The following is a 12,723-nucleotide window of genomic DNA, read 5'->3' as shown; positions in this document are numbered from 1 at the left end:
CTTCCTACAAGGAAATACTAAGATTATTTTCCTCCAGCTTCTTATGCACCACCCACACTGCCCTGCATTAGGACTTTCCTTCAGGGAATAAGATGTCTTTGCTCAGAAAGGAGCACAGTTCATTGCTGGGGCAAGTGAAAGGCAACCATCACCTTCCTGCTCACCTGAAACAAATGCACATACACAGACTGAGGTCCACCGCTCTCAGCCCTTCAGTGAGACATCAGTTCATCTCCCAGTCTCCTGAATCTGGCAGCTAGTTATTTCAGGTGCATCACAAGGTCTGGCAACCAAGCCCTTTCCCCAGACTTGCAAGCTCCTCCGAGCATGGGCCAACACTGCCTGGAGAGGTCCTCTCTGGAAACAAAGTACTGACCCTGGGGAATCCAACCCCAGAGCTGAAAAGCTCTGCAAGCCACAGAGAGCCAAACTACCCCTCTCCCTTTGTTTCTCTTGCTTTCTGGAGAGCACCTAGAGAAAACCTCACCTCCTCTGAGCCTAACACAGCCCTTTCCTGTTGTCAAAACACCTTTTGCAAATGTGGGGCAGTGTTCTCCTCTGCCACTGAAACCACAATCTTCTTCCTACTGGCTCTGCTGCACACAGCCCCCTTGGGTAGGTACCCCTAGAACTTCCTTGTCTCCCTCACCCAAACCCCACATCTCCACGTCAGGGGAAGCAAGACACTGGGCCCATCTTCTCTGTCAGGCTTCTCCCCTCAGAGACACCCATATAAAAGTCAAGAACTACATCCCCAGGGCTCACTGCCCATTTCTCAGGGATTAAATTTCCCCATTAATCTTAAAGCATATGACTCTCCTCACCCCCACACCACTTCTCAGTGTTACATCACACATATCTGCCCATGCTTCTGCACAACCCCTGAGGATCACGAAGCAAAAGTCCCTGTCTGATGCAGGACTGGTGCTGCTATCACCAAGCCAGAGCTTTGTGGCTGGCCTTCGAGGTACGTGGTCATCAGCAGGAGACAAAGTCTGCATCAGAGCTGCGATGATTCAGGGGGTTTTAGGGTGATTTTTTTTTCTTTCCTCCCAGCCAATAAGAGCACTCAAAGAGGCACATCTTCCTCTGCAGGAAGCAGGGCGGTCACTCCTATCGCTGGCGGGCTCCTCTTCTGAAGTGGTGGAGATGGCAGTGAACTTCGCCTGCAGCTTCACCGCACTTTGCTGTTTAGCACTCTGGAGCTTCACCAGGACTTCAGGTGGTAAGAGTGGAAAATACTTTGTTTTCCTTGTGCTTTAGGTCCTGTGAGTGCTGCTTTCTAATGCACTGGTAAATAACAGCCCTTCTCCAACTGCTGCCCATGCTGGCTCAGCACTGCAGAGTTCAGACTGCAGCTGAAAATCCAACTGCTTAAAAGACTTTCTCCCCTTGTAGCTAACCATGTTATCCAGGGACATCATCTAAAGATTTTAAAGTCAACTTATGGTTTTAACTTATTTGTCAGTGTTTAAACTCTGCATGACCTTGATTATTAAATCTAAAGACTGTGGATAACAATTTGACTGCTAAGTACAGATGGGCACTTGAGTGCCGATTAGCTGACTTTAATAAAACCTTACTCCATATCATTTCTTTCTTTGCTGAGCAAGGAAACTCAGATGCCTTTAAATCTTTAGAATGGGAGCTGCAGACAGGAGTGTTTTCTCTCTGAAGGTTTTAGTTCTACTTCAGTTTTACTTTGGCTCCCATACACAGAAAGTACTAACGCACTCAGGGATGGTGTTTGGTTAGCCAGTAGCTTTTTGTTTCAGCTGTGGTTTCCTTTGGGGGTTGCACAGGCATGCAGGAACTCTGCTGTGTCTTAAATGTAAAGATAAAGCCTAGCCTTGCTCCTAGTAATGGGGAGGAGGTTTTGAAAGCACCTCATGGAAAAAAAAAAAGCAACCTGTTGCAATCTGCCTATTTGCTTCACTGCAGGCTGGGAGAGAGCATCCACAGGATTGCTCTCTCATACTGCAGGAACAGGGCCCCCAAATTATTCCTCAATGAGGAAAGCACAAGAGAAAGCCTCTTAATACAACATTCAACTCATCTCTGCAAGAACAGCTCTCTCTTGCTTAATAACAGGCAGTTGCCTGTTAACTCAGGGCAAGAAAAATCTACCCAACAGGAGGAGGGCAGCCAGATTTTTCTCCCCTCTCTTCACATTTCCAAACCCAGAAGCAAGGATGGGGTCTGAAATACAAATGCTCTGGCTCTAAGCATCTCCCTGTAGAGCAGTAAGAGCTGTTGTCCCAGGTCATGAGATCACATCCTCTGGGCCTCTGAGTATTGTAGGTACGTGGCCAAGTCATGCAGTGCCTCTGCTCCTGCCCAGGCCCGGACAACAAGTGTCCAGGTATGCCTAGAACCCTGCACTGTTATCTGACCCTTTGGGCCACTCTGCTTTGCTCCTGGAGCAGGGCCATCACCTTACACACGTTCAACTTTTTAAGGTAATGGCCCTCAAGGGCCAAGCTAGGGAAGAAGCTGTCAGGAAAGGTTGCGGTGGAGAAAATCAGAACTACAGGTGCCTCACACCAGAGTTTCTGGGTTTTGGAAATACAGTGGTGCAAACTATTCCAAACAGCAAAAGTGATTTCAGACCAGTGTGCGCACCATGCAGTGACCACCTTGAATGAGAATCAAAGCACATAAAGAAAAACAAATTCAAGTCTTGAGGAATCTGGGTCACCAGAGGAAAACAGGGGGGTAAAGTTCTCCCACAGGGGCTCAGTAGATTTTACCCCTTTGCTCTGGTATGAGTCATTCTCAACACCAAGTTGCAATGGGTGAAGGAGTGAAAAGCCCAGTACCCCTTGGTGAAAGCTGGGGTAAAAATACACTAGCCTACCACCTGCCTACAACACATGGAGTATTACCAGCCTGCTACCTGTCTACAACACATGGTCCAGCTTGCTAGACTGTGAGGCCACCTCTCCAGATGTTGCATTTCAGAGGCCTTGCCACCTGTGACGCTGCTGGATCTACCAGGCACTGGAGTCAGGAACAAGGGCACTTTGGACTCTGACTCTTGCTTTGAGCAACACATTTCATAGTTTTCTTCCCATACACACTGTGTTACTTCACAGTGAGCCTCGCTCACCCTGCCACCCCCTGCCTAAAAAAGATGTCACCATTACTCAAGAGGTCTTGAGGGACCTTGTGCTAAGATTGAAAAAGCCTGCGGTTATCGCCTCCTACTACAAGGGACGGTATCTGCTGTCAACACCCCCACCACTGCCACTGCCACATCGGACTTTCCAACAGGCATAAGAGCATAGATTCAAGCTAGGTCCTAGAGAGCAGCCAGAAGAGCCCAAGCCAGTGACCTGCTCTCAGCCTGGCAGCCTGTCTCAGTTGCTAAGTAAACTCAGGAAAAAGCTGGTTCCTATAAGGTACTGGGTTCCTGATGCTGCAGGAAAAAGCATGGCATCCCTGAGGAAGAGGACAGCTGGCCTTATGGCCTTAAGGCCCTGCTCTGCCCCAAGCTTCCTTTCTGACTTCAGACAAGTCCTGCATGGCCTTCTTGAATCACCTGTGGGTCCCACCACCTTAACCCCCAGGCAGAGTCCCTGTTCAGGAGAAGAGGACAAACGGATGTGTTGGAAAGTCTTACCCATGAGCTAAGCACTGTATAAGATGTGCTGCCTGAGAAACACCTTCAGTCCTAGGCTGCATAGTCATGAGTTTCTGTGACTCTTGAATCCCACCCTTGCTGCAGTGGGAAAATATCATCCCACAGAGAATAGCCTCAGGACTTACAAGTGGATTCTGGGCTGTTAGGTGAAAAAACACTGCTAGGTTGCCCAGCACTGGCTGCACACAACGTCCCAACATAGATCAGAGATGTGGGACAGGAAAGCTTGTCACCTCCACACCAGACACAAAGCCACTTGCAGAACATCCGCTCCTCTCAGACACATGGCCTGGGTCTCTCAGCTCCCACCTGCAAGAAAACATGGGAGTCATTAAGATATCTGGGGTATCAGCCAGGAAGAGACGTGAATTTGGACATCCTTGGGTTGAGGAGGGACATGGAACTGAGTCTCTCCTTTGCAGGTCAACACTTTAATCCCTGAGCAGTGTTACAAGGGGGTACAGCAATTACCACCTGGTGGGGGAGGATGTGATAGTGTAAACTAGGACATACATAAGCAACCTGAAAGCTGAATTTTTGCAGCCTCCTATGCTGATAATGGCATGTAATGCTGTGTTGTTTTTTTTTTTTTTTAAATAGACTCTGAATCACCAGGTTGCCCCGCTCTCTTCTACTCAGGTTTCTCAGTACAAACTGGCTTAAATACACAGTCTATGCTCTGTGCTTGGCTGTTAGTGAGAGATCCAGCTGTGAAAAAAAGGCTGGAGGTGATAGAAAGCTTGACTTTCACAGTAAATTTAGTACAAGCTCTGCGTGCACATTTGTGTGCACATGCACACACAGGCTCACTGCCTGCACACACACAGTGTGAACTCCAAGGGCCACCTCCTGCACTGGCAGGTCTTGGCATCAGCAGTGGCTGCATGGCAACTTGCGCACGTTGAGGATTTTTTCCTCATTTGTATTTCAGAAGCGGGAAAATGGAGGGGAAGGCAAATGTAAAAAGGGAGAAAATAATGACATCAACTGTAAGCTTCAAGCTTCTTCTAAATTATTGAAAAAAACAAGCAGGGCATAGGGAAATTAGCTACATAACCAAGTAAGAAGGGCTGTGTGGAAAGAAGTGCTCAAACTTGAAAGCTCATGGGTTCCCTCCCCACCCCCTGATCTCCATTTCCTACACACCTTGCTCCTCCACTTCACGGCTGTGATAATAAGATGGTCATTGGCATTTGGGTTAGGGCAACAGCACTTAGCACCCAAAGCAGCAGGATAGTGGGGAGCTAGTCCAAATTCTGCCCCAGGCCCTTCCCTGCCCAGCTGGAGAACAGGAACCCCTCTCCTATGTCAGCATGTAGACAGAAGCTATCTTTCCCCCACTTTTATCACCACCTAAATCCCCCTGAAATAAAAACCTCAAGATGCCATCAAAGGATTAAGGGGGAGTGGGAAAGACTTATGTCTGCAAGTTAAACTTGGCATGCCAACTAAGAACATCAGGGCTCTGCCAGCGTTTGATAAGTTATCAAAATTATACTGTACTCTGAGCAACATGATCTAGCTTTATAACTAGATTCAAATCTGGGCCTTCTATGAGCTGGGAGTCATACCAGAGACGTTGTAAACAATATTCATGATACCCTGGCTTCTTCTAAGTCAGTTTGAGCTTGCTACCACTTCTAGCAGCATCTTTTTCTGTCACTTCATTCCACAGGATTGTTTCACCGTTTCAAACATATAAAGGAAAAAAACTTTATAATGGATGTGAGCAGAGTCCTCCTGAAGCACAAGTGCATGGGACAAGTAAGAAGGTTTAGCATTGTTTCAGATGGCTGAAGCTCCTACCGTTTCAGGCACCTAATGTGTTTTGCACTCATGTTTTGTGTTGTTTCAGCTACATATGTACCACCACCTCATTCGACCATGAAACCTGGCTTCCCTGTCCCGATGAACACTGACAATCCTGGTGTTCGCAAGGCAGCTCGCTTTGGGGTTTACAGATACAACAACAGTTCCAATGACCTCTTTCTGTTTAAGGAATTACAAATAAACAAAGCCATGGTACAGGTAAGAAGAGCCCAGACTTCTGGTGGTCCTCCACACCATTTGCCAGTTGACCCTCCTACAGAGCACCCACGTCATGGGAGCCCTGATCGTCCTCAGGACTGCTATGCGTGCCTAAAGATAAACAGCACATGTCCCTCTATCGCATTCAACTGCTCCACAGGAGCCCCCCCGCCCTAGTAATTCAACATAACACACTTTATCCACACCACCACACACAATTCACAGATGTACCATTTGATTCCTAGCCAAAATTTTGGCATCCCTTTCCCATGCCCTTACTTCAAAGGAGGAAACTACTTTCTCTAGATTGTCAGAGGGCTGAAATACATGCTCCACGTGGAAATCGGACGCACCATGTGTGAGAAGAGGGAGCACTCCAGCCTGGACAGCTGTCACTTCCAGAGGAATAAAAAACTGCAACAGGTATGTGTCCAATTCCTTCTGGGTACCCAGTAACTGCAGGTGATTCTTGGCCATCTCTAGCTGTGTAGTCACCTTCAGACCAGCTCTGCCATGTCCCCACAGATGTACAAGCCTCCTCTGTGCAGAGCCAGCTAGGGTGAGGCAGGGTTACCAGTATAAGCAGAATAGTACCTCTCATGCATCTGGGGCCAGCTCCCATCTGTGAGGAGTTGAACCAGACACAGCCATCTAGCCCATATTCCTGGGTAAATGAGTGAAACTGTGCAGAAACAGAGTATGTGCTAAACAGAGAGATTTCCTGGGTGGGAGAAATCCTTACAGGGGCTTTCCCACTAAGATATGATTACTTAGCAAACAGTACTTTTCCCAGGATAAAGGGGGCAGACAAAAAGATGCTGTTCTCTCCTACCCCATCATGGCCCACAATGCTGAGAACAACCAGCAGCCACCTGAACTTTGTCACCAATTCCCCTTTTATTTGCAGATGCTGAGATGCTATTTTGAGGTCTGGATAACGCCTTGGTTACATAAAGCATACGTCCCCGTTGCTCTCTGTCTCTGACTCGCCTTTCCCCATGAGAGCCTGACTTACAGGGGATCTACCACCATGAGTTTTTCCTTGCCTGGACTGTTGAGGCCAAAACTGAAGTGAGAATGGCTGTACAGAATCGCCACAGAGACTTTCTCTCAAGCACATGGTTGTTTTTCTCTCTTAGAAAGATGCTCAAAATCTGAGTGACAAAGACAAGACTTGCCTTGACTGAATTTATTGCTATCCAGTTGTGTATCTGTTTTTCCAAAACTAAACTGCAGATGAGAGCATGTTGTCATTCATTCAGTAGAGAGCCATCCACCCTCTGGCTGAATTTCCAAGCAGTGTGAACGCAACCAGGAAGCTCTGTTGGACTTGCTTTATTCTCTGATGAATCTTCACACACCTATGATGTAAACAAGTCCAAACCACAGCACATGTGACTACAACACTGAGGAAAGCTTTACAACAGTGGGATATTTTGCTTGGGGATATGCACACACGCACACAAAAAAAGATTCTTAAGACTCTCCAGTGCTAGAGAAAAGGTTAGACATATCTGTCAGGAATGCGTGAGGTAGAGTTGTTCTTTCTTCAAGACAAAAGTATAAGGCTGTCTTGAAACATATCCACAGCCCAGAAATTACACAGTCTAACTAGTGCTTCTACTTTAATCAAAAGCTCCTCTATACTATGAAAGAGCACAATTGCAAATGCCAAGACGAACAAACCCAATCATATTCCCAAAGCATATTTTTGCTGAGGTTAAACAATGTAGTTTTATTCAGGCTAATATAAGACATTCAATCTCTGGCTGATCACAGCTTATATTCAAGTTTAGTAGAATGATGGTCTTCCCTAGGTGGGTATTTACCATTCCTTCAGCCTTCACTCTTCACACATGGGCAGATTATTGCTTACACTGGACTAAGGCCCTTACTTGGAAGAATTTGGGTAACTGCTCCCTTAAACCAGCAATAAAGTCTGGGCCCATGTTCAGTCATACACAGACCAGCACTTATAAATGGACAGGGCCCTGACCTAAGCTATGAAGAACACTTTCTTTCCACAAACATCCCTTTTCTTCTGACAGTTGTGCTTTTCTGCAGCAATATTGCAACTCCTATTAGCAGTGACACCCGCACTTTCAGCCTTTATAACAACCATTCAGTCAAGAAAGGACAGTGAAGGGCTCCAGGCCAAGGTCCAGGGATCTTAAGGCAGATGGATCTATTAACAGGATAGCTGAGGTCTCTGCTCCAAGTAATCCCAAAGCAAACCTTTGCAGGCTGGGCAAGTCTCAAGTTCTGCTTCAGAAACATCACCTGTGATAAGCAGGTGGCCCAGCAGCAGTTTAAATTCAGCATCCACTGCCGGAGAAGACAGCTGTGCTGCATCTTATCTTGGGGGGCAGCAGTCTCTTAGCTAGGAAAAAAAGAAGTGCTCAAAAGAAACCTCCAGAAGGGCCATGGATGGATGTAGTGTGGTGCTACATCCATCCATCATACAAGTCACCATTGACAGCCTGATACCAAAGACAGGGAAAAGAAAGCCAACTATGATGGCTCGAGTTGTCCACAAAGCACGAAAGCCAAGCCACGGCTAAGTTTGTAAGAGAGCAAGAGGAGCCAGGAGGAGCTGCTCTCCGAATCTCAAAGGGTCTCAATCCCTCTTCCACTTCAGCTGGGTGCTTCACACAATGCCAAGGGTTTCCAACAAGGCTGTCAGGTCCAGACAGCCTGGGCCCAGAACAGGCCAGACAGATCCACGTTTCTTCCTTCAGCCAGCAGGACAGGCTGGTGCTCAGTTACAGATGTCATCAGCCTTTCGACACACCACAGTGGGGGCGACAAGGCAGCACACAATCAGCTTAGGTCTGTGTAGAGATTCGTGCAGGCAGTAAGCTCACCACAGAACAGTCTCCCATGTGTGACCCTTCAAGCCCCTGGCATGAAGGGCTTCATCTCAGTCTCCTCACAGAGTCAATTCCCCATTTGTCAAAGAAATAAAAGTTAAAGCCAGGTGAACCTGACATCATGCAGGCTGACAAACCCAACATGCTCTTGCTGCTCTCTCAAGGAAAATGCAGCAAGATCATTCAGACCTCTCTATCCAAATAGGCTTGTTTGGAAGCATGTTTTACATAAAACTGTTGCCAGCATTTACTGCAAGACAGATGAGCTCATTGCAACCAACACAGTGGGAAAGGAGACAAGCACCTTCTGAGAAAGACAGATTAGCCTTATGTTGACAGCTGCAGCAAAGTGTATACTGCAAAATTACAATAAGAAAAGCACACTGGAATAGCAGCAACCATCATCCCCCCCCAGGTAACAAAGTTATCATGAGCACCAAAGAAAGGAGCAGAGCTAAAGTGAACTGAGCTCTTTGTACCACTCCAGAGCACTTCCTTCAGGAAGGATTTGGGCAATTAAAGAGTCTTGCATCAGGAGGACACTGCTAGCACTGACCTAAAGAACTGCAGCTAAGTACCATTTAAGTGCAATGACATGCAGCAGTCAAAAAGCCAACATTTCTGCTCTCTGCATCTTTGCTAGAATTTACAACAAGGTTAACTGTTCACCAATTCACTCCAGGGAGTTCATACCCTTGCAGAGCTTGCTGAGGCTCTGACATCTATTCCAGGCTACGAAGGCAATTAAATAAAAACAAATATTTCTAGTAAAGATTTAGGGCATAAGGAGAGAAGGGAAAGTTGTTCCTGCCAGCTCCAGATGCTGGAGAAAAAGGAACAATCCCAGCAGTGACATCAAGAGCTTCTGGGACAACCAAAGCTGGTGCTTCAGAAGTATGGGTTCATGCAGGAGTACTACAAACAAGCTGAAGGAGCCGCTTCCTTCAGCTTCAGATCTCTCTCCAGTATGCTGGAAGCACTGGGCTCAGTGCACAACATACTTTCTTGGCTCATCTGCTTATGAGCATACTTAGCCTCATCTAAACAAGAGTTCCCTAACAGTCTGCCAAATGGAGGGACTGGCTGCACACTCAGGAGACCTCCATGCACACCATGCTACTCAAACCAAGCTAGCCTGCGTTTCACCAGAGCTTCACAGTGCCCAGTGATCCTCAGAGGGAGATCTGCATATGGTCAAAAGCTTTGCAATGCAAGTATTTCCTCTCACACTCCTACTTTTTAAATTGCATAGGAAACAAACTGCCTGCCACCAAAATAGAAAGCATTGCTGACTGACGGACTTCCCACTTTGCATTCTCTTCACATCAGCAGCTCCATGTTAAGGACCTGGAAGGCCTTTCTATACCAGTTGTACCTGATTTCACAACTTGACTGACTTCCAGGACCCACTGACAGCTGGGGGAGTCATACATGCAGCTGCACAGAACCAAGACAAGGTTTAACTGGCAGCAGCTAGATAAGGAGACTTCTGCTGGCTGGGAGGAAAAAACTTGTATATGGCTAACTACAATCACCTAAATTTTGCTAAATTTTTCAGTCCTTACCTCAAACAGAGCAGCAAAATGAGCTGCCCCATGTGCTTATTCTTCTACAGCACTCTCTTTCCTAAGCAAACTAGATGACAAGGTCCGAGTGTCAGCATCATCAGATCTCTCTTGTGATCATTGAGCAGACAGACCCAGAAGCTTAGGAGGTCATTATCTCATCTGCAAAGGTTACTGCCACAAAGCAGACTCAGATTTAAAGGAATTGGATTTACACCAAGGCTTTGCAATCACTTTCATCAGCTGTTTACACTGAGATACCAACATTTGTATAAAAGTGTCAGAGGCATACATGATTTATCTTCCAGCAGCTCTACTATAGGAGGAGTTTGCTCCAGAAAAGGAACAGGGCACTTAGCATTTTAAATAGCTTCAGCAAAATCTACTTGATACTTGTGCCCTGCAGAAACATCTGTTCCACCAACAAGGCAAAACAAAACATACGTTTAAAATGCACTGCTGTGGTGTACTCCAACTCAGTTCCTTTTCCTTAGGCTGTTTTACTGCAGGGCTTTACACTAAAGCAAAGATTTCCCCAAGCCCTTCAGGGGACTGGGCACTGTTCTCCAATTCCACATCCCATAGTCTGTCCCAAAAGAAGCTTGGGTAAGACACAGCAAGCACCCTCAGGCTCTTCTAGGAGTTGTGCAGAGAGGGTTTCCTCCCTTCTTAGGAAGCCATTGCCCCTTTCTCCTGCCACCAAAAAACAATCTTGCCCTGACAAGATCTTTGGATACTGCTGTAAATGCTCCTCCTTCATCCAGCGTGGGCAATGTGCCCACACTGGAGAAGAGCCAGCCTCAGAGCTGCAAAGGTGCCATGTTCCTGCACTAATACCATCAAGCGAGAAGACAGAGCTGGTTTTTTCCAAGCCTGACTTGTTCCAGCTTTCCCCGTTGCTCAAGGCAGATGTGTCACCATCCATCTGAAACTGTAACATGCCATTGACTCATGCTTCTGTGGAAGCGGAATGAGCCTGTAAAAGCAGTCTTTACAGGAGCATCAAGAGGAGTTTATGCCAGTTTGTTCATTCCACAGGCATTTTAATGCTGCTGCATTACTCTGGGAGGATTGCATTTGAGGAACCGTCAGGAATTAAAAGACCCGAACTTCTATGAAAATACTGTTCTTAAGCATCCCTTATGCTTAGTAATGAAAGAGCTGTGTGTCAGTCAACCTGTTTCATCTGTGTTCTACAGCAGACCACCCCACTTCTGCATACAAAGGATGGACTATCAAGATCCAGCACAGCACCAGGGATGGGAGCCAACACCATCTGAGCTCAGGAAGGGCACTCCTTTCAGCCTCTGCAGACTTTGGGTCTCCTTGGACTGGAGGTATCCAGACCCTGCATTCAGATACATGTCATAAGATCCTTAAACTGCATAATGACACCACTGCCTGGTACTGCCAGTTCCACCCTGGTCCCCCACCAGTGTTACAGCCATCATGACAGTAATTGGCCTCCTTTCAATTTTAGTGGCCATGGAGGCATCAGCAGTCTTGGGCCAGACATCTCTCTCGCCAGGAAGCATCAAGCATACTGACTTTCTCCTAGACCTTGGTGCCTCACATGCCACCATCCCACTCTGTTTCAGTTAAGCTCTAACTTGCAGGGTCAAGTACAGCACTGAAAAACCTTGCAGACCAGTTTTGGGTCACTATCAAAACACAGGAGACAGCCAGATCACCTCCCTCTGAGGAAAAGACTAACCCATACTTATGTCCATAAAGCTCCAGCTAAAATGAAACGTTAAGGTTCTTATGACAAATGAAATACCAATGGCCTGGTTAAGCAGCCTGTTACCATGCAAAGTTTGTTGCTTAGAATGATATTAAGTTGTGCCACCTACCATAGTTTACATTTGGTGCTTTACAGACTTCAGTGGTCTTTATTTTTTTAAGGGAACTGCTGACTGACTGGACCTGTACCCGGTGAACTCTCTCTATTTGTAGAGGCTGGACAGACAGGCTTTATTCATTCTGAGAAATTAAATTGAAAAGAACTGCACACTCTGTCCAAAGGCTTAACCTTTAGACAAACTCATTTAGACTGACAGCTATTCAGCTACTTTCCAATGAAGGACAGACAAGAACAATGAAAAATTTCTATTGCCCGGGGTGGACACAATGACAGGCAGGGCAAAACATCAGAAACTATAAAGACTTTTATGGGCACAAATTCCTGCTTGCTTTTGAACCCTACTCCCAGAATTCACCTCCTGCCCTCAGTGCAGAGCCTGCCTTTTGTCTGCCTGCAGTTATTTCTAATGCGGCCGCAGCTAGAGGCCCACTCTGCACAGCTGGAGAGGTCCGGCCAGCAAAGAACCCACACCACCAGCCAGAAAGAAGTAGTGACTGAACTCCCATGAGACGCCAGGGCTAACAAAGAACCCAAGTGCCCAAGGCATCAGCTCAGCTTCCTCCGTGCTACAGCACTAGCCCTCATCACTGACTTGCTGGATTTTATAGGCAAATTGCTCCCCATAGGAAGACTCTTGTGCAGACAGATCCAATATCTTCATGGTGTCCAGCCTCCTTTCCTGACTGTGGCATTTGGCAGAACAACCCTCCCTGCTACCACAGGATTAAGAGAAGAGGTCAGAAAGCAACAGCC

General features: G+C 46.8%; 1 protein-coding gene across 1 annotated transcript; it reads left to right on the top strand.

Annotated features, from left to right (window-relative positions):
* The first annotated feature begins 1,104 nt into the window (after positions 1-1,104).
* CST7 (cystatin F (leukocystatin)) lies at positions 1,105-6,724 on the top strand. The gene is made up of 4 exons (XM_009574627.1): positions 1,105-1,225; positions 5,499-5,671; positions 5,978-6,094; positions 6,579-6,724. Exons 1-4 carry the CDS (start codon positions 1,150-1,152, stop codon positions 6,654-6,656), a joined length of 444 nt encoding a protein of 147 aa, XP_009572922.1. The 5' UTR covers positions 1,105-1,149; the 3' UTR covers positions 6,657-6,724.
* Positions 6,725-12,723: the final 5,999 nt, after the last annotated feature.

This window comes from Fulmarus glacialis, unplaced genomic scaffold (genome assembly GCF_000690835.1).
Source record: "Fulmarus glacialis isolate BGI_N327 unplaced genomic scaffold, ASM69083v1 scaffold4613, whole genome shotgun sequence".
Taxonomy (NCBI): domain Eukaryota; kingdom Metazoa; phylum Chordata; class Aves; order Procellariiformes; family Procellariidae; genus Fulmarus; species Fulmarus glacialis.
This window is presented reverse-complemented; position numbering and strand designations above follow the sequence as displayed.

Excerpts from the sequence above, each read along its gene's own strand:
- CST7 (XM_009574627.1), top strand. The coding sequence starts at position 1,150 with ATGGCAGTGAACTTCGCCTGCAGCTTCACCGCACTTTGCTGTTTAGCA. Across the intron at positions 1,226-5,498 it reads CTTCACCAGGACTTCAGGTG|CTACATATGTACCACCACCT; the intron begins GTAAGAGTGGAA and ends GTGTTGTTTCAG. Across the intron at positions 6,095-6,578 it reads GGAATAAAAAACTGCAACAG|ATGCTGAGATGCTATTTTGA; the intron begins GTATGTGTCCAA and ends TTTTATTTGCAG.